Source organism: Lathyrus oleraceus, chromosome 5, assembly GCF_024323335.1.
Source record: "Lathyrus oleraceus cultivar Zhongwan6 chromosome 5, CAAS_Psat_ZW6_1.0, whole genome shotgun sequence".
Lineage (NCBI taxonomy): Eukaryota > Viridiplantae > Streptophyta > Magnoliopsida > Fabales > Fabaceae > Lathyrus > Lathyrus oleraceus.
In genome coordinates, this window is record NC_066583.1 from 293,229,998 (window position 1) to 293,254,771 (window position 24,774).

Genomic DNA, 24,774 nt, shown 5'->3' on the forward strand with positions numbered 1-24,774 from the left:
TACATGGGGACCTACAGGGGCTCCCTTAGCTAACTTGCCTTGAAAAAGGGCTTTTGAAACTTCAAACCTCTCATGCCTTGCTTGCTCTTGATAGAGCATTTTCAGGTGTTCGATCATATCGAACGCTGACATGTTCTCATGTTGCTTTTGCAATTCTGAGTTCATGGTAGCTAGCATGAGACAAGGAGTTTCATTGGCATCATCGACATGCTTGTTATAAGCATCTCTTTCTGCCTTAGGTGCAGAACTATGAGGTTCCTCTTCAGGAACAGGTGTCTCCAAGATATACAGCTTTTTATCATGTTTGAGGATAATCCTCAGGTTTCGGTACCAATCCAGAAAATTTGTCCCAGACAATTTTTCCTTATCAAGGATTGATCACAGGATGTTGTTAGAGGTGTTTGCTGTCATGGTAATCTACACAAGGATTAATGAAAATATAAGTATCATTGACATATTTAATTAGGCCTTTAATTAAATATGCTCCCACTATTTTACTCAAAACAAATGACCCTCATCATTTGATTCGGAAAATCCCGTTGGAAGATTTTCTAGTGGGTCGAGATCCACATTTCACTTCGTTCTAAGTTCGCGTAGGCGGATTACACAAAACTAGGTTATTTAGGTAGGAACTTCTTCCAATTGTATCTCATACAACTCTCGAAAATTTCAGTTGGGTGAATAACTCCTTATTCCAATCCATCATATGGATCATTCCCAACTCTTGCTTCTAAACATATATAATAAAATTATAATTAAGTTTGACTCATCGTTTTAGCAGTTGGATATTACAATTATCTCATCGCACCTTAACTAATACAAAACATGCACCTCGCGTAGGCGAAACCTACATTATTCGATACTAGTCTTGATGAGTGCTAAAACTTGGAAAGCAAACATATATAATATTCTCATAATTTGTTTAGTTAAGTTTGACCCATTATTTTAACAGTTGGATATTACAATTATCCCATCGCATCTTACTAATATATAGATCATGCACCTCGCGTAGGCGAAACCTACATTATCCGATATTAGTCTTGATGAGTGTTAAAACTTGGAAAGCATAAACTTAATATTTAATTTGAGGTAATTGCAATTTTTATGATCTCACCGGCTTGTTTATCATATAAACCGTCTCTCACATGCATCAACATACATTCACATGCATCAACATACATACATACATAATGAAACAGTTATGGCCCCTAGCGCAATTGTTCTCCCAAGCCAATGAGAGAACCTAAGCTAACCTAACAACGATCTAAGCTTCTCCAAGCAAGATCTTCAAGGTTGTCCTCCTTTGGCACTGACTTCTTTGCTTTCTTCATAACATTACATTACATAAAGAAACTCGTTTTACATACGAGGGAGTGAGATGAGAAAAGAAGTTACATTTGGGAGATTAAGAGTGAGGCACGACACGCAGGTCGTATTTTAAAACCCAAAGTAGAATAAAGGAAAACTAAGGCCATAACCGATCACCACAAGACAATAATAAACATTTTATTATTATTATTATTAATGCCTTTAATTAATTAAAATCAAATTAAATTTCGACGTCCGATCTCACTATGCAGAGTTAGCCCGGGGTCCGCTGCCCGGTCAGCGGGAACGGGTGTTCCGCTGCCTGGTCGCGTAGGCGAAACCTACATTATCCGATATTAGTCTTGATGAGTGTTAAAACTTGCGGGGTTGAAGGGGCAGCGCCCCTGGCCGAAATTTTTAATGAACAATTCATTTAAAATCGACGTCGCTTTTCGCATCAACACTTGATACTTTAAAGCACTGAGTTAGTGAATTTTGCCTTGCGTTAACCGGTTAACCATATGTGTTAACCGGTTAACACTGTTTGAAATCAGTTCAAAAAACTGTTTTCTACCTTGCGTTAACCGGTTAACCAAATGCGTTAACCGATTAACACTGTTTGAAAATGTCTTGGAAAACTGTTTTCCGTCTTGCGTTAACCGGTTAACCAAATGCGTTAACCGGTTAAGACTGTTTGAAAACTTAAATTTTTTTATTTCGTATTGCGTTAACCGGTTAACACTGTTCCAAAAAGTGTTCAGAAAGCACAACTCTTGTGCAGTCATAACCCCAATCACATAACTCTCTAACAACACAACCCTTGTGCCGTCACTAACCCTGATGCACCAATTTCAGACCGTCAAACACATCTCGATTGTTGATTCAGTATGATTGATCAACACGTCATTGCTTCACCATACTAATGTCGGATCAAGAAGCAAATGACCATTGATCGCTCAAAGGAAAACAACCATTGAGTGTTTGAATGAACGAAAAGAGAACACTATGTCATATATAATGTATTTTGCATCAAGATTACATATATCATATATATATACCTTGATCGATCTCAATTTAATCTTTGATTCATTCTGTCTTTAATCATATTAATACAGAACAAAAACAGTTATCAGAAAAATGGTTTCATAAGTGGCTCTGATACCACTGAAGGAGAATTGCCATCCAAGGCGCAGCGAAATTTAAAAATTTCTCCATTTAGTGATCCTTACGAATGGGCATGATCAGTGATAGAATTGTTACCTCTTGTGGCGATTCAAACCTTTATTGCAAATCTCTTGTAACGATCAAAACCTTGGACACAAATCCACGGAGCGATCACGAACGTTGAACGATGACAACGTCTCTACTTAGTCCACACGAACGGGTTCCTTCAATCTCAGTGCTAGCTGGTATGAATGAAGGCTTTGAGTGAGAGAGAGAGATACGAAATTCCAACTCTTCAGTTGTGTTGTATTCCCATACAATGCTTCTACCCAAGGGTTCTATTTATAGAACCACTTGTGTGGGCTTCAAGCCAAAAAGCCCACTTAAGTGCATTTTGCCCATATCTCATAATATGCCAAAATCACTTAAGTATTTGGTACCTTACCATATTTCGTATTCTACTTAGGGGCACCATACATTACTGTATTCCTTAATTATTCTATCTCTCATCAATCCGTCCTTTGTGTGTGACCCTGTAGGTTTTCGCGACGTTGGCAATTATATTAAATCACGCATTTAACATAATAAATAGTGAGCGGTATATAGCAACACATCACTGCTACCCAAGACACGAAAAATGTCATGTGATATGACAAAACCTCCTGTGATAATAATTATGTGTATAATTACCCCTTTGCCCTTATGTCTATATTGAACACAAGGTATATACCGTGTCATCCTTGTCCAGTTCAATATTGGGCCCATATACATTTATCCTATTACGCAGGATGGGCAAATTCCATCTAGGTCACTCATGTCCCTCAACATGCTTCGTGGAGTACCCATCAACTGTCTTTATGGTTATCCAGTTACGGACAACGTTGGATCAGCAATAAAGCACTCGACTCTACATCTAGGATCCATAGTGGTTTCAGGTCGAAGAGTGGTATACACCATTATCACCATGAGAATAACTTATGACACTTTGCATAACTTTCTATATAGTATTCTCATAGCGGGTCAATCCGATATAAATATTACTCTTAATATTCATACCTATGTTTAAGACTTGATAACTCTTTATCCATGATCCATGAGATGTGATCATCAGTCTACAGACATAATAGTCTTAATGCTTTAATGTTATCCCACTTCACACTAAAGCTCGACTACGAATACTTTAAGAATAGTGTCCTTATGTTTAATGTGCTCTCATGATTAAGTCACACTTAATACATTAAACGGACTATCTATTCCAGGGACTTTATTAATCAACCATAATAAAGAAAAAGCCTTTTTATTAATTAATAAATAATTCGATATAAGTACCAAAAGTATTGGCCTCTAGGGCTTACACCAACACCACTCCCCACCCTCTTCGGCCTCGGGTGTTACAACCACCCCACTCTCTTCGTTCTCGGCTCGTGGGATGGCTTATAACAAATGTCATAGACACTGCATTGTGGTCTATCAAAATCTCTTGGATCACCTAACACCAGACGCCGTATTACTACTAAAACAATCATTTCATGCTAAATCATTTTTAATATTACCCATTTACTAATCTAATTTGCTTTTCCTCTACAATTTATTTGGAGGCCATATCTATTCTAGAAGATGATGATCATGAAATGAACGCATAAGATGTGTCCGTTTGGACTGCATGCACACTGATCATCAGATTCATCACTGTGGAGATGCATCATAGCGATTGTGTGAAACTAGAGTTCAACATGGATTAACAAATCCCAGATCCCCCGAAGTCCCCCGGACAATGACATCAATGTAAAGTTAATGAACAACAGACCTTTGACGATTGAAAGACTTCGCTAAAGCTGAGTGTCGGCAATGAAGGCGCCATCGTCATCAAGTCTTAAATGACACTATCATGCCAACCAAATCTAAATCAACTAATAATTATATGTGTTGATACAAATCAATTACAATTGGGTTTTTCTCTGAAGATAGGTATTTATATGACCCACACCAAACCACTTACACACAAGAAGCTTAAACGTCTAACCTCCCACAAAATTACTAGACCACTTACTCACAATCCAAAACTCAAACAAAATTTTCGACCCACACACACTAAAACCCACAACCAATACATATCAGATACCAAACCACAAAACTAAGAGCATACCTCATACCACAACCACCAACATTGTTATTATGAAAACACCCAACAACCATATGCCTCGAACACATCATCCCACCATAGCCAAAACACAAAAGAAACATATAACACCAACACTTCCTCCAACCATAACCAATACGCCCAAACATCACACAACCCACAACAACCCTCTCTATGGCTATCAAACACCACAACAACCATTTCTTCCTTTCTCCAATGAATATTTTACACCAATGTCACCGTTCAATCGACTAGGTCGCTCACTAATAACCCCATTAACACAACCCAACTACATTGACATGGGTCACAAACTCAGTTACGACAATGCGCCAATGATGTCAAGCATACACTAGACTATGTAGAATTACAAGAACTTATTAGAGAATCTAGTCACTATGATGTTATAGGAACCTCGACACAAATTCTTCGGGTGAATCAACTGAGACTGACACGACAGAGGGTACCCAGCGAGTGTGGAACTAGAGGCATGTATGACCAACCTGATCGTGGTCGTTAGTGTTAAAAATATTTTCGTATATAGTTATATTCATAATTTTTTTTTAATATTGAGGCCGTAGATGATTAGCGCCTCATTTTAACATATAAACACATATATGAATTAGATTGACCACACCATATGCAATCAACAATTTAATTGACGACAACTCTTACATTTTTAGTGCAGACACCAATTCATTTGACATATGCATTATGTTAAAATCTTTTTTATTTAAAACAACATAGTTAATTTAGAAAATAATAATAAGAAAACTTGATTATTGAAGAAATAATTTCAAGAATATAGTTATTTTAATAAAAGATCTTAAATTAATATATATATATATATATATATATATATATATATATATATATATATATATTACGAAGAAAATTCATAGCTTTACAAAAACATGTAAAAAGTGTGCAATACACACTGATAATTATGGATATAACTGGAATCTATTTGACCTTAACAATCAAAGTTCTAATCTCAAGCATACATATATTACTGGTGTTCTTATTTGTCTTATTGGGTTGAGTGCCTCCATTGAATGAATGTTTCTGCTTTAAAAAGTGTTTTTATATGAGTTTGAATAAGTATGTCGAAGAAATTTTATGAATATTAAGAATTTAATATGAATTATACATAAATAGCTTGGAGAATATAATTCCTTTTAGAAAAATTTAGAAAAGATTAGAATCGGAAAATAATAAAATATATTAAACTTTTTTCCTATTTGTTAGTTGGAGATACCGTAGATAATTTATTCATTTTTGTTGGCCCATTTCCGACACTTCTGAAATGTCCAGCACAGCTGCAGCTGTGTATATACATAAATTAACAGAGACATTTACAATTAGTAGTAGCATCGGATTCAAATTATTACAAATGTAACGTGACCTATATCTATCACCTAATCACGTTACTTACACCTAAGGCTCCACAACCTTATTCATCACTTGCAAGAAAATAAAAACACCACATCTATACTTTTTTTTTTGAGCCAATCATAGAAGATGAATATGAAAAAAATAGAAAATAAATACCACCAAATGATGGTTCCCACTCACTATAGTTTAGGTTTGATAAATTAATAATTACATGGGAATGAATGAATGAATGAAATTATAGTTACATCATCTTCTAGTTTATGAAAAGAGAAAAAAAAAAGAAAGCAACAACCCCACACCACAAAGCAATAAGGAGTACAAAACTAATCAGTGTTTTGGGGTCAATGCATGGCAAACTCATTCACTCTTCTCAGAACCAAACCTCGTCTCTCTCCTTACCTCTTCACCGTCTTAGCTTTCATTCTCTTCGCCGCCGTCATCCTCAACACACATGATTTCCTCTTCATCTTCCATCCGCGTCTCCAACAACTCCATCCCAACGCTGACACACAGGCAGTACTCAGTGAGTTGACTCGGTCCAACGCTGTACAAACGGTGGAGAAAAAGGAGGAAAGTGTATGCGATGTGTTCAGTGGAAGGTGGGTTCGAGACGAGTTGACTCGGCCATTGTACGAAGAATCGGAGTGTCCGTATATACAACCTCAGTTGACTTGTCAAGAACATGGGCGGCCGGATAAAGAGTATCGGCGGTTACGGTGGCAACCTGACGGTTGCGATGTTCCCAAGTAAGTAAAGGCGGTTCTCTTCTTTCTATTTTGCGGGTTTTTTTACAGGTCAAGTTGTCGGTGGGTAAGGGTGGGTTGGTAGGACTTGGATCGTTTTCCAATACATTTTCAATTCAATTAAACGTTTTCTTAAATCTACAAAAAGTAAAGCATATGTAATTAAAATTGAGCAAGAGTAATTAAGAGGGAGATCTTATGATCCAATAATTTTTAGTTTATTTAAGTAAACTTTCCGACTCTTCTTTTGAAACTGACATTTATTTAATGAGAAAGTATGATATGCTTTCTTAGCGTAAAAGAATGTATTCCTTCAAATAAATTTAAATTTTAAAATTATTTTGATGATAGTGCAATGCATATGAATTAAACTCTTTTAATTCTATATGAACCATCTCAATCAATCCGAAACTCCGTTTCAATTAAAAAAATAAACTAAAATTTAAAAAATACAATTCTAATAATTAAAAATAACGCATCCAAAATATAATTATATAATAATTAAAAATAAATGTAATTATGATTTTGATCAATTTTATTTTTTTATGTATTAAATTATTATTGAATTTTCTTTTAGTTCTATTAATAGAAAAATGAATTTAGCCCTTACAAAATATAGTGCCCCGAGCAATGCTGCCCTTGTACAGTGTCATCAGATACACTTTAGAGTCTTTGCTCCTCTCACCGTTTGTTATAGGGATCTTGATGTCATATTTTAATAGTCTTTTGGTATCAGAGGTCTATCATAGGGTGTTAGTGGTACAATAGGCTTATGTAGAGTGCTACATCACATGGTTTTTATAGGGTCTTACATCCTATCATGATACAAAACGCTCATGGAAGACCACCTAAGTTATCTAATCAGGAGATATTGGAGGTTAAGGATGACCACACCCATGACGTGTTGTCGGTCTGCCAACGTATTATGGATATGGCGAGATCAGACATAAATGGTTGATTTTATAAGGAAGACATTCCTCAGTTGGTCCTCGTAGAAGACATTATTGCCGAGGCACGAAATGTCTTGTAGTACATGCGGAGGAGAAAACGGAGATTAAACATACCTAATAGTTTATGTTTGTTTATATTCTTTTTTGTATTTTCGGAACAAATTATGTATGGTCGAGAAGGCATAATTTGTGGGGCACATCCCCATGGGTACGTCTAACCCCTGGTTTTGAAAATACATAATTTTTTTCAAAAATACAAAAAGTAGTATAAACTACTAGGTATGTCTAACCCCCCGATTTCTCCTCCGCGTATACTGCATGGAATTCCGTACCTCGACAATAATGTCTTATATGAGGGCCAACTGAGGACTGCCTTCCTAAAAAAGTCCAACCTCTATGTCCAATATCGCCATATCCAAAATACGTTGACAGACCGACAACACGTCCTGGTTGTGGTCATCCCTAGCCTCCAGTATCTCATGATTTGATGGCCTAGGTAGTCTTCCAGGAGCGTCTGGTGTCATGATAGGATGTGACAGTCTATAAATTCATGTGATGTAGCTGTCTGCATAAGCCCATCGTACAAGAGCTGACACCCTACGATAGCCTTCTGGTACCAAATAATTCTCGAGATCCTCAAGTATGGCATCAAGATCTCTACGGCGGACGGTGGGAGGAGTAGACTCTGACGGGTGTCTCAGAATTACATGAAAATACTTGGCGCATCACTCGTTCGGGAAGATACACATAAATTAGATATGTCCCACAATCCAGTCATTCGGAGTATAACGAAATGATGTCTAGCTAAAGTGTTTGGCGATGACTGTCGTATGGGCAGATGACATTGTCATCTGCTACAAGGAGGTCAGGATACACCCGGAAGAGCTCGATCGCCTGATTCCCTCTGTACGGGGAAAAGGCGCATGTACGTGGCCAATGCTCAGTATAGTCAGGTTCAGGTTCCCACTCGGATATGTGAGGAAAATGAGATATGATCCACGCCTGAAAATGGTTTAGATAAAATATTAATAACAAGTGTAACACAAGAGTTATGAAAATATTAGTAACAGTAACTTACCGTAAACAACATGCAGCTTCCTATCAACTGCTTTATCTTTCGAAAAGAAGCTTCGCCCAACTTCGAGTACAGGTAGACCAAACAGATGTTGTACTCATGAATCCCCGTTAAGTCAATGAAGTACTTAAGGTAGACCACATCAACGTAGGTTGCACTTTTGTCCATTAACATCACCTTCGGTGGTACTCAATCTGCATATCATCACCTTCGGCATCCACAACCATCTGCAGGTGGTCTTTATAATGGTCTTCCAAGAACTTAAATCTAGCATGAGCACCTCCGGTGTCAACTACCTCATCCCGGGCCTCAGTTGGGTCAGATTCCAAATAGGTAACCATCATCTTGCTGGCTTCGTCTCGATTGAACCTAGAGTGGTCCAGTAATTTTACTCCGATGGGAAGATGTAGGAGGCATGAGACGTCATCTAGGATGATGGACATCTCGCCAATAGGAAGATGGAAAGATGATATTTCTGAATGACATCTTTTTGCAAATGCCGCCCGCGTGCCATGGTTTATGGTCATGTACGCAACAACACATAAACCAGCAAGCCCACAGTAGCGGAGAACACTCTTGAACAAGTCATCTTTGAACAAGTCATTTTAAACATGGACGCTCTTGTAGAAAAAATATATCATCATCACTCGCAATTGAATTAGCATAAAACAAATGTGATGCAAAAGTAAATAAATATACCCCTCCTTCCAGACATGCCTAGCAGCATGGTCTCCATAGAGATGAAGTAAGGAGGTGTCATATGGGTCTCCTAGATAACTATCTATAGGGGCATCCGCATCAGGAACGGGTTCTTCGTGATTAACTTTAAGGGCTTCATAAGCAGGGGACACGTGGTCCCTAGTGAAGTAGATGATTAAGATAGGCGACTTCGGGAAGTAGATGGTTGTGAACCTCGACCTTGAGTCGACGCTTCCCCATCAAACGAGGTAGCATCGAATCGTAGCCTCGTGGGCCTGACCCTGACCCTCTCACGTCGTACAAATACGCGCTGGGACACACGGCCGAGCCTCAATCTATCTTGGTTGTTTTCAGCTATTATACCTGTAATAAAACCAGAAAATCATATCAAAATGCAGTCAAGGCAAATTCGGAGATCCATCTCTGTAAACCAGTTTAGACAAAACCATGGATGCATCTCCGGATAAACTTGTGAGTTGTAGAAATGGCAGAAACCCCATTGATGCCCTATACCCCAACAAAATAGGAATGAATATCTATACCAGCTATCTATTTCGAACGTAACTACTATCTAATGCATCTTAAACAACTTATTTTGCCTAATACATTCATCAAATCTCAAAAATAGAAATGAAATGAGAAACTTACCAAATGAAAATTGTGGATGAAAAGCTTTAATGGAGTAAGTGGAATGACATGTGATTGAATGTAGTGAAGCACCAGTAGTGTTGAACCTTTAAAAATGGACTTGAAAAAACTTGCTCACAAGCTCAAATGAGATTTTATTGAGTTTGTGGCAAATGAAGAAGGAAGGGAGAAAGGTCTGACGTGGATGTATGAATTAAATGCGTCCGGAGATGCATCTCCGTAAAATTCACTGAGTTAAGGGTTGTTTACGAGATGCATCTCTGGACTAAAATTTGACAAAATAAGGGTGGGACGCCAATTTGCGCTGAGTGTGTAAAAAATGTGCATCCGAAAATACATCTCCGGATTTTAGGGGCAGTTGTGATTTTTTACTATTGTGAGGGAGCACCCCTAAGGATTCCCTTTTTTAATTTTTTGCAGCCCGACCCGCGTTAAAACATAGACTTGTGGATCCACCCGATAGCTCGGACCCATTTTGATAAGTCTACCTCCAACTCCTCATCTTAATTAGGCACAACTGTAACAAGTCTAGATTGATGTCTAATAACTCTTGTTGGTTTATTACCCCCATCTTTATCACCAATAACTTCTGAACTCAAGCCATCTTCTTCTAAAACCATATCTTCTTTCATTATTCCATTTCCATCCTCAGAGTAAGAGTTCTTTATTAACTTTTGAACACAAATTAAGTAAAGAAGAAGAGATGAAACAGAAGAGGATAACATCAAACCGAGGAGAAAGGCAAACAGCTAGGTCAGAGGAGTACAGGGAAGGCAAATGAGAATGACGAATCAAAGTGAAAAAAACAGTGAAATAGAAGAATCATAACACGTGGGCTTAAATATTAAGTCTCTAAAGGGGTTGGGAAAACCAATATACCCGTAATGAAGATTAGAAATTGTTTTAAAAGATTAGAGTTAATGTTTATTTCCCAAATTGAGAATAATGCTCAAGAAAACGCCATGGCGCTGCTATTGTGTCGCTACTAAACCGCTATTAGTTGTCTCTATGACCACTATTTTGAAAAAAAGACCTTTGAAACCGTAAAGAAAGTTACACAATCTTCTATCCTATGTACTTTTAACTCTTCATTCGCTTACTAACTTGAACTACTAACTTGAAGGTCAGAGTGTTACACAAACACTTGTCCCTTCATCATTGTCTTAGCCATCTTCTTAACCTAGTTTGGATGAGTGGCACACTAGGTAGTGGTATATGGTTTCCTTTCTTAGGAAAACTTAATCAATTGTTATCAACGTATCCCACAAGTAAAACAACAACATGCAATGTTCATGTCGCTGACAAACCAAAATCAGAATGATATTTTGACGGCAACAACCATCTGACAACCCACGATCCAAGAACTAATGACATTGGTGCAAGACTAAACACAAATGATTGTTGATCAAGATCTTCCTCTTTAATGAATGGAGAACGAAAAGAATGAGTCTCTCCAGAGCATGTCCTTCATTCCAATGGAGGAACCAAACACTAGGGTGGTCTTGATCTTCTCGGTATCATCAAAACAAATAAGATCAGAAACGAGCAGAACAGGTCTCTGATTGTCCACCCGTAGGATAAAAAACTTTCATATCCATGTGTCCTTAGGCCCAATGTAGGCCATTCACCCTGATCCTCGAAGGCGGAGCTAGAATATGGTTCAAAAGTTTACCAGCCAAATCCATAGCTCATGGGAGGAGTTATCCCGATAATTTACCTCCTAGTTCATAGCATCTCGATTACATCCTAAAACCAAAGAAATATTGGGGGCCATAGTCCAGGGGAGAAACTAATCATTGTGGAATTACATGGAACGCTTCAACAATTAAATCCTAAATTTTTAAATGACTGAATTAAATCCAATCAATTAACTAAATTTTGTTTGTTGAGGGATTAAAGTTAGAATGAAAGCTCCTAGTAATCATAAATTAATTGATCTAAGCCAAATATTGATACACATTTCTTTACCAATGCTACAGATTCAATGGAAGTTTAATGCTAGAAACACTTCGTGGGAAGAGGATGATGTTTGTTGGAGACTCCCTCAACCGGGGTCAATATGTCTCTTTGATATGCCTTCTCCATCAACTCATTCCCCAACATGCTAAATCGATGGAAACCTTTGATTCACTCACCGTCTTCACAGCCAAGGTACCTCTTACTCATAAGTTGTGTAAATTTTCTCAATAGTTTCACCTCAATTATTATTAACTTTAAATGCAGTTTTGATTCATCTATTTTGGTCTATCCATTTCTAAATCAAGGATTTTAGTGCTCAGTTTTTAAAATGTCCATCTTTTTCTCTATTTGTTCATATTATTGTATTTAATTAGGAATACAATGCTACAATTGAGTTCTATTGGGCACCTTTTCTTCTTGAGTCAAACTCCGATAACGCTGTCATCCATAGGGTAACGGATAGGATTGTGAGAAAAGGTTCAATCAATAAGCATGGTCGTTTTTGGAAAGGCGCAGACATTTTGGTATTCAACACCTATCTTTGGTGGGTAACTGGCTCCAACATGAAGATATTGTATGTTCCTCAACCCTATTCAAACAATTATTTACACACTTGTTATGCAGATATACACTCCGGTCACTATTATAAGAATAAATTTACTTTCAAAGTTTATTGAATAATTGATGTATTTGGTCTATATATAGATCAGATACAAAAATTATTCAATGAATCTAAAAAAGTAAATTTTTGTTTATAATAGTGACCAGAGATTACATATCATTGCATACTAACTAACATTTAATGTCTACTCAAAATTTCAGGCTTGGTTCTTTTAAGGATGAAGTAAAAGAGATTGTTGAGATGTCAACCGAGGAAGCCTATCGAATGGCTATGAGAAGTATGCTTAGATGGACGAGAAGGAACATGGATCCCAACAAGACTAGAGTCTTCTTCACCAGCATGTCACCTTCTCATGGAAAGTGAGTATAGTATATATAATTCACACGAATTCGGATTCCATGCAGTCATTGTTTGCATGCATGGATGCAGTCAGTATATCAGTGGCCGATAGATCGAGATTGAACAATTCAAATTTTAGGATAGGTATTTTAGTATATTATTTTAAAATCAATCCAACTGAAGAAATAGTTTGTCTGATCTTGATTCAACCGTTATCAACATGTCGACTATGTGAATATTTGCAAACAGTGACTGGCGAAAACCCGAATTCTTTTAACTAAAGTGCTATATTGTTTTGGCAGGAGCGTAGAGTGGGGAGGGGAACCAGGAGGAAACTGCTACAATGAAACAACTCCAATTGAGGATCCCTCATACTGGGGATCCGATTCACTGAAAAGCATAATGCAAGTGATTGGAGAAGAGTTCAGAAAATCCAAAGTTCCTATAACATTTCTCAACATTACTCAGCTTTCCAGCTACCGCAAAGACGCGCATACATCAATCTACAAAAAGCAATGGAATCCATTGAGTCAAGAGCAATTAGCCAACCCTTCTAGCTATGCTGATTGTTCACATTGGTGTTTACCCGGACTTCAAGATACTTGGAATGAGCTTCTCTTTGCCAAGTTATTTGATCATTGAACTGAAAACAGCATCAAAATTATAGAGATCATTGTTCTCTTGGGTGAAGGATTTTAACAAGATAACTATAATCATAGATACAAACTATAGTATGTTATTTATAGGATAAGTACTCAAGAATATATGTATGTACCATCGGGATCCCCTGAGGACTCAAAGATGATAGTTCTTGACTGAGGTTTTCAAGTTTTGAATTTATGAAAACATATTTTTCTCTTTACATTATAAGAGGACTGTCTGTAAAATTTTGAAAACATCCATCCAACCTTTCTTGGAATTCACATAAGAGAAGTATTAAAAGGAAGGGATGGATTAAGAGAATGCGGTATGTTGAAATTAATAACTGGTTTGGGTTCCATTTGATGTATTAGGTGGATTGAAAGGAACATAGTTTGATTAGTGAATCGTTTACTTTACTGTTTTATTTGTGATGCTGATGTTTTAGTAGGTTATGTTTGTGGCAGACGCAAGCGCACTCATTCTATCAATTTAATATAAAATGTATCGTTTTACCGAGGAGTCTTTGGAGTACCAAATTCTATTATTTCATCGTTTAGTTAAGATTATGATTGTTTTCGATTGATTTTTAAAATAATTTTTAAAGAGATTCATAACTATGCATTCTATCGTAGACTTAGACTTGTTCACCTAGGTTTTTAGTATAGGTTAATTACACGAAATATGCATGGTAGAAACAAGTAGAAAATAATGGTAATATCTACTTTCGTCGGAGCATTACCTGATTCAAAATCAACTAACTATCTACTTTCATCGGTACATTACCTCGTCTTAAACCAACAAACTATTTACTTTCATCAACACAATTTGTTTCTTTAAGTCCTTTAAGCTCGACTATTTAAAATGATATTTTTTCTCGATAGCCTGAGACACTTCTTGATTTTAGACGTAACTATTTAGATTTTTTAATTCAGATATCAATGATGTCCTTTTAGCATATGATTGATATCTAGGAATGTTCTTTTGGCCACGTAGACATGGGAGTTACAAACATAAAACTAAAACAAAGAATAAGTTTTGGTTATTAGTGTTTTATCAAATCTTAAAGGAAACTACTTGCACATATTGGAAATGAAAGCAAACATGTTAAAAGACAAAAGCAATTGAATTAACAATAAAACAAGTCATTTATAACTTGTATAAAACTTGAATATTTGCTCAAATGGAAACTTTTACAGGACTTGAAAGTGCAGAAATTGTAAAGAGTAGAAAACTATAAAAAAAATTAAAAGTGCATAATGTAAAAAATGAGGGAACTTTGATATGAGTTTTTCTACGTATTATATAGGCCTAGATACATTAAAAGAGACTCAAATTCGTGTTTAGGACCCTTAAACATCAAAAGAAAACGTTGAAAACTGAAAGGCCAAAAGAAAACAATGCGAATAAAGAGACTCAAATTCATCTAATGACTTTTCATAACACTTGGATTCATTTAGCAACTATTGTTTTCCTGAAATACCAAACAATCAAACACATGAAAGCAAACAATGCGAATAAAGTAGATAAAATCGTGATAAATTAACACAAATATTACATAAAACACAATTAAAAACAAACTTATCAAACTCCCACATATTTAAGCCATTGTTTGTCCTTAAGCAATTTAAATAACATAGAAGAAATTAAGACAAAACAAGCTTTTTAGAGAAACTTTAAAAAATGAATGCACAAGTATTCCCTCAAAATTTATAGTTTATTTAGCTTAAGTTTAAATCAATTGATACTTATTCAAACTAAAGGTTCTTATAAAAACGCTTACTAGAGTCTTCCTCAAAGATAAAAACCTCGGCCTAGTCTTGACTATAAATCTTTTAACTACTATTTTTTCCTTTAAGAACACATTTTGATCAATTTAAGAAATTTTGCATACTTCTACAAAATTTTCAATTCATGTGATGTGAGGTTCGAGTTGAGAATTTTTTTCTTTAGGAATTTATTAAATTTTGAAAAGGACAATTGGGTGAGGGTTATTCGACTTACTTAAATTAAATTTTATTTATTCACATATTTTTCTTTTCTTTTTCTAGGAACTTGAGATCAACCCGCCTTTGGATGGAATAACTAGGTGAGGATTATCCAACTTAGTAAGTACAATTGCCTTTTACTCAATTTTTTTCTTCGGTTTTTCTATCTCTCAGCTCAATAACACATAACAAACAAAAATAATATTATGCCAGACCAACAATGTATAAAACTCAGAATTTTTTATAAAGTCAAGACAGGCTAAATCAGGATTTAATTGGGAGGCTCTAGGCGTTAAGATAAGAACGAGCTAATCTTTCTAAAAATATCTAAGCTTAAACCTCACTTGTCATGGATTTTTGGTGCAATGTATAAAATTAAATTTTCAAAATTTTACCGCAAATTTATCATAGTTCAATAGTAGGGGAGAATTCAATATTCACACAAAAATAGGAAATTATAAAATCTTGTAAAAAAACCCATACTTAAACTCTACATTATCCTCAACGTAAATAGTAAAATAAAAGGGGGAGAGAAAGATCACAATTCTTATGGTGGAAATGATGGAAATTGACTTTGACTTTATTGCTCCACTTCACTCACTCCTGATCAATAGTTATTGACACATATTGTCTGGTATGCGATGATGGTATTAAATGGACTCTTTATTATGTAAATTTCTCTTTATTCCTACAAAAATAAACACACCAGCAAACTAAATCGCACAAATCCGCGCAACGACTCTTTAAGGTCACTAGCTTGACCTTTGGACCCTCTTGATCAATACGACACTTCCTTTAAACTTGAATCCTTAACAGCCTTAGGGCTCCGTTTTAAAATGTTCAACCATTTCCTAAACACTTTACCCTTTTATTTCTTGTGTTTGTTAGGGGGTTTATACCCGGTGGTAAAGATTTCCTTTTCACTTTCGGGACTTCCTTGTGTGTTAGTGGCAAACCCTATATCTTAAAGATTCATGCTTGAGTGATATGAGTTTCATCTAATATCCTATTATATGTTTCATCTCTCTCACATTTATTTTCATGGTTGATAACACCTGTTAGATATACCTCTGCACTTTCAGGAGGGGAATAGTTCAAACAAACATCCTCAAGGATTCCCTATACTATGTCGAACCTACAACAAGAATCCTTAAAATTAGGTCTAGTTTGAACAATAAGAACTTAATATTTTCCTCCCCTACTTTAAATGTGAGTTTGCCACACTTAACATCTACGACTGCCCCAAGAATGACAAGGAATGGTCTTTCTAACAGGATTAGAATTTCAAAATCTTATTCTATATCCATTATAATAAAATTCTTGGGATTGATAATTTCCTTTATCCTTATTGATACATCCTTCACAATTCTTACTAGGTACTTGCAGACTGCAGAGATATTCTGGTTGACTTCATCTCACTAAAGCCAAGCTTTTCATAGACTGATAGATGAATCAAACTCACATTCTCCCCCAAATCAAATAGAGGTCTCTAAGAACTCATTGTGCTTATAACTCATGGAATTGAAAAACTCCCAGGATCTTTCAATTTTGGAGGCAACTTATTTTGTATTATAGCATTATGTTGGTGTAAGCCCTAGAGGCAAATACTTTTGGTACTTGTATCAAATTATGTTTGTTTAATAAAGTCCCTATAATAGCTAGTACATTTAATGTATCAAGTGTGACTTAATCATGAAATCCCATTAAACATAAGGGCAATATTCTTAAAGTATCAGTAGTCGAGCTTTGTTGTGAAGTGGGATAACATTAAAGCATTAAGACTATTATGTATATAGACTGATTATCACATCTCATGGATCATGGATTAGGAGTAATATTTATACTGGATTGACCCGCTATGAGAATACTACATAGAATATTGTGCAAAGTGTCATAAGTTATTCTCATGGTCATAGTGGTGTATACCACCCTTCGACCTGAAACCACTATGGATCCTAGATGTAGAGTCGAGTGCTTTATTGATGATCAAACATTGTCCGTAACTGGATAACCATAAAGATAGTTGATGGGTACTCCACGAAGCATGTTGAGGGACATGAGTGACCTAGATGAAATTTTTCCATCCTGCGTAACAGGATAAATGTCTAAGGGCCGAATATTGAACTGGACAAGGATGACACGGTCTATGTCTTGTGTTCAATATAGACATAAGGGAAAAAAGGATAATTGTACACACAACTATTATCACAAAAAGAGATTTGTTAGATCATATGACATTTTCGTGTCTTGGGTAGCACTGATGTGTTGCTAGATACCGCTTACTGTTTATTATGTTAAATACGTGATTTAATATAATTATCAATATCGCGACAACCTACAGGGTCACACACAAAAGGACGGATTGATGAGAGACATAGTAAATAAGGAACACCATAAGGTACACTTCACTTAAGTGAATTGTAGAACATCGTAAGGTACGATGCACTTAAGTAGAATACGAAATATGGTAAGGTACCACGCGCTTAAGTGATTTTTGGTATACCATAAGATATGGGCCACATACACTTAAGTCGGCTTTTTAGCTTGCAACCCATACAAGTGATTCTATAAATAGAACCCTTGTGCAGAAGCATTTCACTTGATGAAATTTCATTTCTCTCTCTCTCTCTCTCTCTCTCTCTCACTCACTCACTCAAAAGCCTTCATTCATAGCAGCTAGCACTGAGACTGAAGGAATCCGTTCATGTGAACCGAGTAGAGGCGTTGTCACCATTCAATGCTCGTGATCACTTCTTAGATATGCATCAAAGGTTTCAATCGCTAAAAGACGTAACAGTTTCTAAAACTAATCCTGCCCATTCGTAAGGATCACTAAAGGATTTTTTTAATTGCCGCTGCGTTTAGGATCACCATTTTCCTTCAGTGGTATCAGAGCCACTTACGAAACCATGCATCTGATAGATGTTTATTTTCTGTATTTTTTGTACTAATATGATTAAAAGACATAATGAATTAAATAATAAACGAGTAATTAAATTTGGCATCATATGTGTATGATTTGGATGCCCGCAAAAGCCCGCGAAAAAAACGGGGTGGGGCGGAGCGGACACATTAGAGGGTGAGAGCCTAAATACATGGTCCGCCGCACACTAAAGTGCGGGAAAAACGGGCATGCCCAACGGGCCGGGCCCGTTTTTCCACCCCTAATATACTGTTTCTATTTCATTCATTCGAATAATTATTGATTGATATTCCTTTGAGCGATCAATGGTCATTTGCTTCGGAATCCGATATTAGTATGGTGAAGCAATGACGTATTGATCAATCATAATGAATTATCCATCCATGTATGTTTGAAGGTATGAAATAGATGCATTAGGGTTCATGACGGTACAAGGGTTATGCTGTCAAAGAGTTATGCGATTAGGGTTGTCATTGCACGAGAGTTGTGCTTCAAAGTATCAAGTGTTGATACGAAAAACGATATCGGTTTCAAATGAATTGTTCATTAAATCTTTGCGCCGGGTTTGACAACCCCGCAGGGGCGCTTCCCCATTGACCCCCGTCCGTTGAACGGTCAGCGGAACTACCGTTCGCTGACCGGGCAGCAGAACCTTCGGCTAACTCTGTGTAGTGTGATCAATCGCCGAAATTTAATTTGGATTATTTAATTAACATAATTTAAATTAATAATAATAATGTGTTTATTATTATTGTCTTGTGGTGATCAGTTATGGCCTTAGTTTTCCTTTATTTTGTTTTTGGGATTTTAAAATACGACTTGCATGTCGTGCCTCTCTTTTAATCTCTAATGTAACTTCTTTTCTCATCTCACTCCCTCGTATGTAAAACGAGTTTCTTTTATGTATTGTAATGTTATAAAGAAAGATACGAATACAATATCAAAGGAGAACAACCTTGAAGATCTTGCTTGCAGAAGCTTAGATCATTATTAGGTTAACTTAGGTTCTCTCATTGGCTTAGGAGAACAATTATGCTAGGGGCCATAACTGTTTCATTTTGTATGTATGTTGATGCATGTGAATGTATGTTGATGCATGGGAGAGACGATTTATATGATAAATAAGCCGGTGAGATCAAAATAATTGCAAATTCTCTCAAATTAAATATTAAGTTTATGCTTTCCAAGTTTTAGCACTCATCAAGACTAGTATCGAATAATGTAGGTTTCACCTATGCGAGGTGCATGTTCTATATTAGTAAGGTGCGATGGGATAATTGTAATATCCAATTGCTAAAATAATGAGTCAAACCTAACTAAACAAATTATAATAATATTATATACGTTTAGAATCAAGAGTCGGAAATGATCCATATGATGGATTAGAATGAGGAGTTATTCACCCAACTAAAATATTCGAGAGTTGATTTGATACAATTGTAAGGAGTTCCTACCTAAATAACCTAGTTTTGTTTAATCCACCTACGCGGACTTAAAACAAAGTGAAATGTGGATCTCGACCCACTAGAAAATCTTCCAACGGGATTTTCCGAATCAAATGGTGAGAGTCATTTGTTTTTAGTAAAATAGTGGGAACATATTTAATTAAAGGCCTAATTGAATATGTTATTTTAATGATACTTATATTTTCATATTTTTCATGTAGATTACCATGACAACATACACCTCTAACAACATTTTGCGATCAATCCTTGATAAGGAAAAATTGTCTGGGACAATTTTTTTGGATTGACACCGAAATCTGAGGATTGTCCTCAAGCATGATAAAAAGTTGTATGTCTTGGAGGAACCTGTTCCTGAAGAGGAACCTCATATTTCTGCATCTAAGGCAGAAAAAGATGCTTATAAGAAGCATGTCGATGATGCATATGAAGCTGCTTGCCTCATGCTAGCTACCATGAACTCGGAGTTTCAAAAGTAACATAAGAACATGACAGCGTTCGATATGATCAGACACCTGAAGATGCTTTATCAAGAGCATGCAAGGCATGAAAGGTTTGACGTTTCAAAAGGATTTTTTCAAGGAAAGTTAGCAGAGGGAGCCCCTGTAGGTCCCCATGTGCTCAAGATGATTGGGTATGTGGAGAACCTTGAGAGGTTGGTTTTTCCACTCGGAAAGGAACTTGCGACTGATTTGATCTTGCAATCGTTGCTAGAGAGCTTCCGTCAATTTGTCCTTAATTTCAACATGAATGATATGGATAAAACTTTTCCTGAACTGCTAGACATGTTAAGAACTGCTGAGCAGAATCTGAAGTCAAAAGGGAAGTCCATTATGATGATCGAAAATTGAAAGAAACAGAACAAAAGGCCCACCAAGAAGGGCGGTAAAGGGAAAGGCAAGGAAGTTTCCAAACCCAAATCCACTGCTTCTGCTTTGAAGCCTAGTGGAGGCATAGCAAAAGATGACACTTCCTTCCATTGCGGCAAGGCCGGACACTGGAAGAGAAACTGCCCAAAGTACCTGGAAGATAAGAAGAATGGAGTAGAGACTTCAACTTCATGTATTTTTGTTATAGAAATTAATCTATCTAGTTCTGCATCATGGGTATTAGATACTAGATGCGGTTCTCACATTTGTACCAATGTGCATGGGCTAAAAAGGAGTAGAGATTTGGAAAAAGGTGAAGTTGACCTACGAGTTGGCAATGGAGCAAAGGTTGTTGCTTTAGCCATAGGAACTTATGTATTGACTTTACCTAGTGGTTTAATAATTCAATTAGAAAACTGTTATTATGTACCTGCAATTAGCAAGAATATTATTTTCGTTTCTTGTTTGGACAAGTTTGGTTTTTCATTCATAATAAAAAATAATTGTTGCTCCATTTATTTGAATGATATATTCCATGCTACTGCACAAATGAACAATGGACAATATGTCCTTGATCTTGAAATGCCTATTTATAACATTAATACTAAAAGGATGAAACCTAATAAGTTAAATCCAACTTACCTTTGGCATTGTCGATTAGGCCACATAAATGAGAAACACATTTCCAAACTCCATGAAGATGGACTCTTGGACTCTTTTGATTATGAATCATATGAGACATGCATATCTTGTTTAATTGGAAAGATGACAAAGTCTCCATTCACAGGAAAAGGTGAAAGATCTAATGATCTTTTAGCCCTCATACATACTGATGTATGTGGACCACTGAACATACCAGCCATAGGAGGTTTTCAGTACTTCATCACATATACTGATGATTTTAGTAGATATGGTTATGTGTATTTAATGAAACACAAATCAGAGTCCTTTGAAAATTTCAAGGAATTCAAGAATGAAGTACAAAACCAACTCGGTAAGAATATTAAAACTCTTCGATCAGATTGTGGGGGGGGGGGGGTGAACATTTAAGCCTAGAGTTTGATGACCATCTAAAAGAGTGTGGGATTCTATCCCAACTTACTCCTACTGGAACACCACAAGGGAATGGTGTATTTGAGAGAAGAAATCGAACCTTGTTAGATATGGTCCGATGCATGATGAGTCACGCCAATCTTACAAACTCCTTTTGGGGACATGCACTATTGACATCAGCTTACACACTTAACCGTGTTCCATCCAAAAAGGTTGAGAAGACACCATATGAGATATGGAGTGGTAAGAAACCACATATGTCTTACACGAAGATTTGGGGTTGCGAAGTTTATGTGAAACGACAAATTTCAACTAAGCGTGAGCCTAAATTTGAAAAATGCTTATTTATGGGGTATCCTAAAGAAACAAAAGGGTATTACTTCTAGAATCCTTCTGAGGGCAAAGTGTTTGTCGCTCTAACTGGAGTTTTCCTAAAAAAGGATTTTATTTCCAAAGGAATCAGTGGGAGGAAAGTAGAGCTTGAAGAAATTCAAGAATCAAAAAGCATTGATACACATATGGATGAATTAGAGCAGGAAACATAACTAGTTGTGGAAGAGCAACCTGCTCAAGCAGAACAAGACCAATGTAGGTCAAGCAGGATACGTCACCTACCTGAGAGATATGAATATCTCATAACTGATCAAGGTGATGTATTACTCATGGATTAATATGATCATGTGACCTACCAAGAGGCTATAACTGGTCCTGAGTCTGAGAAGTGGCTAGAAGCCATGAAATCTGAAATGGATTCCATGTACATAAACCAGGTTTGGACCTTGGTAGAGCCTCCTCTAGAAGTTAACCCTATAGGATACAAGTGGGTCTTCAAAAGGAATACTGACATGGATGGTAAGGTACATACCTATAAGGCAAGACTGGTTGCAAAAGGATATAAACAAATTAATGGGGTTGACTATGATGAAACCTTTTCACCAGTTACAATGCTTAAATCTGTTCAGATTTTACTTGCTATCGCTGCATATCATGATTATGAAATATGGCAAATGGATGTCAAAACTGATTTCTTTAATGAGAATCTTCTTGAGGATGTGTACATAACACAACCTGAAGAATTTGACATACCAGAAGAAGCCCAAAAGATATGCAAGTTACAGAGATCAATCTATGGATTGAAGAAAGCTTCCATAAGCTGGAATCTTCGATTTGATGAAACAGTAAAATAATATGGATTCATCAAGAATGAAGATGAGCCTTGTGTATACAAGAAGGTTAGAGGGAGCATGACCGTCTTCTTGGTATTATATGTAGATGACATATTACTCATTGGAAACGATGTCCCTACCCTGCAACAAGTAAAGACTTGGTTGGGGAAATGCTTTTTTATGAAGGATTGATGCGTGCTTTTCGCAAGTATACGAACGCGTCAGAGTAATATAAAAGATTATCGAATCCACAGAGACCAAGTGTCAATCTATCGTTATCTGTCGTTATGGTGTTTATCAAAGGCAATCAAAATAAGTGTTTTTTTAGAGTGTGTAATGAAAAGTAAAGTATTGAAATAAATTTAATTAATAAAGACAGGGTCGAATGTAATTCACATAATCAATTGATAATCCAAGTACTTGCTAGTAGAGCTACTTATGGGCAATGTTTTCTACTTTGAAAAGAACTAATTTAATAGGAACTGCCGCTTTCGCGTATTCAGAACCGAGTTGTACTCCCTAATCAAACCCTCTTATTGTCACTTATAAAAAGGTGCGCATTGCGTTTGAGTAGTAAACCTATTTTTAAGAAATATAGTATCTTGACTAAGTTGAAAAGTATTATAACCTGGATTTCTTAACCAAAAGAGGTTCTTACGAACCAGACTCTAAACTTATAAACGCGTCCGAAAATAGTTTTAAAATCTCTTTTCTTCTTAATGTTAAAAACTCCTAATGAACTAAACAAAGCCCTTTCGCTGTTTTTGAAATACTTAAAACAATTAAGTTTAGATAGACGTTGGACGGCTTTCGATCTTATCCAACGGAGTTGAAGTGCTGGAAAACTTAAGTTGAAAGTTAAAATAGCCCTTAAGTGTTTCTACGAACAATTGTACGGATTATCGGTTCAATTACGATTCTTACATTCTAACCTTATAGATTTAGTTAGACATGGTAAAGTAAAAGTGCATTAATTTAAATAAAAGTAGTGCGAGTGTGGAAAATAAGAAAAAGTAGTGCGAGTGCGAGAAATAAATAAATTTAAAGCGAGTGCGAGGAAATAAATAATTTAAAGCGAGTGCGAGGAAATAAATAAAAGTAAAGCGAGTGCGGGAAAATAAATAAAAGTAAAGCGAGTGTGAGGAAATAAATAAAAGTAAAGCGAGTGCGAGGAAATAAATAAAATAAAGCGAGTGCGAGAAATAAATAAAGTAAAGCGAGTGCGAGAAATAAATAAGATAAAGACAAGTAATAAAAAACCTGCTCCAATCGGAGGGTTGAATAAATTGCAAAGCGGAAATGAAAATGGCGGCAGGATTAACTTCCTTCCAAAGTGCTCCAAACTCGATTACAGACTCTATCACAGACTCGATTACACAATTGTGGTAACACTCTAATGCGAAGCGATTACCACTTTATAAAACTGAATATATGCCTAAGTGAAACAAAGTTGCTCTAAGTTTGCCTCTGCTCTAAGTTTGGATGATTGTAAAAGTGAATTCGAGTTTCTATTTATAAGCAAGTAAAAAGATGGAAATGACTTGGATGCCCTTCAACTTGAAAATGGGAGGGAAACTATTTTCCTCTTGTGGCGCCCGCCACAAGGCCATGGTGCCCGCCACAAGGCCAAAGTG

The 24,774-nt window shown here is 36.3% G+C and overlaps 1 protein-coding gene across 1 annotated transcript; it reads left to right on the top strand.

Annotated features, from left to right (window-relative positions):
- Positions 1 to 6,038: 6,038 nt before the first annotated feature.
- LOC127084018 (protein trichome birefringence-like 33) lies at positions 6,039 to 13,901 on the top strand. Its single transcript, XM_051024386.1, has 5 exons — positions 6,039 to 6,750; positions 12,099 to 12,270; positions 12,453 to 12,652; positions 12,901 to 13,059; positions 13,342 to 13,901. The coding sequence occupies exons 1-5, from the start codon at positions 6,353 to 6,355 to the stop codon at positions 13,679 to 13,681; spliced, it is 1,269 nt and encodes a 422-aa protein (XP_050880343.1). The 5' UTR covers positions 6,039 to 6,352; the 3' UTR covers positions 13,682 to 13,901.
- The last annotated feature ends 10,873 nt before the right edge of the window (positions 13,902 to 24,774 follow it).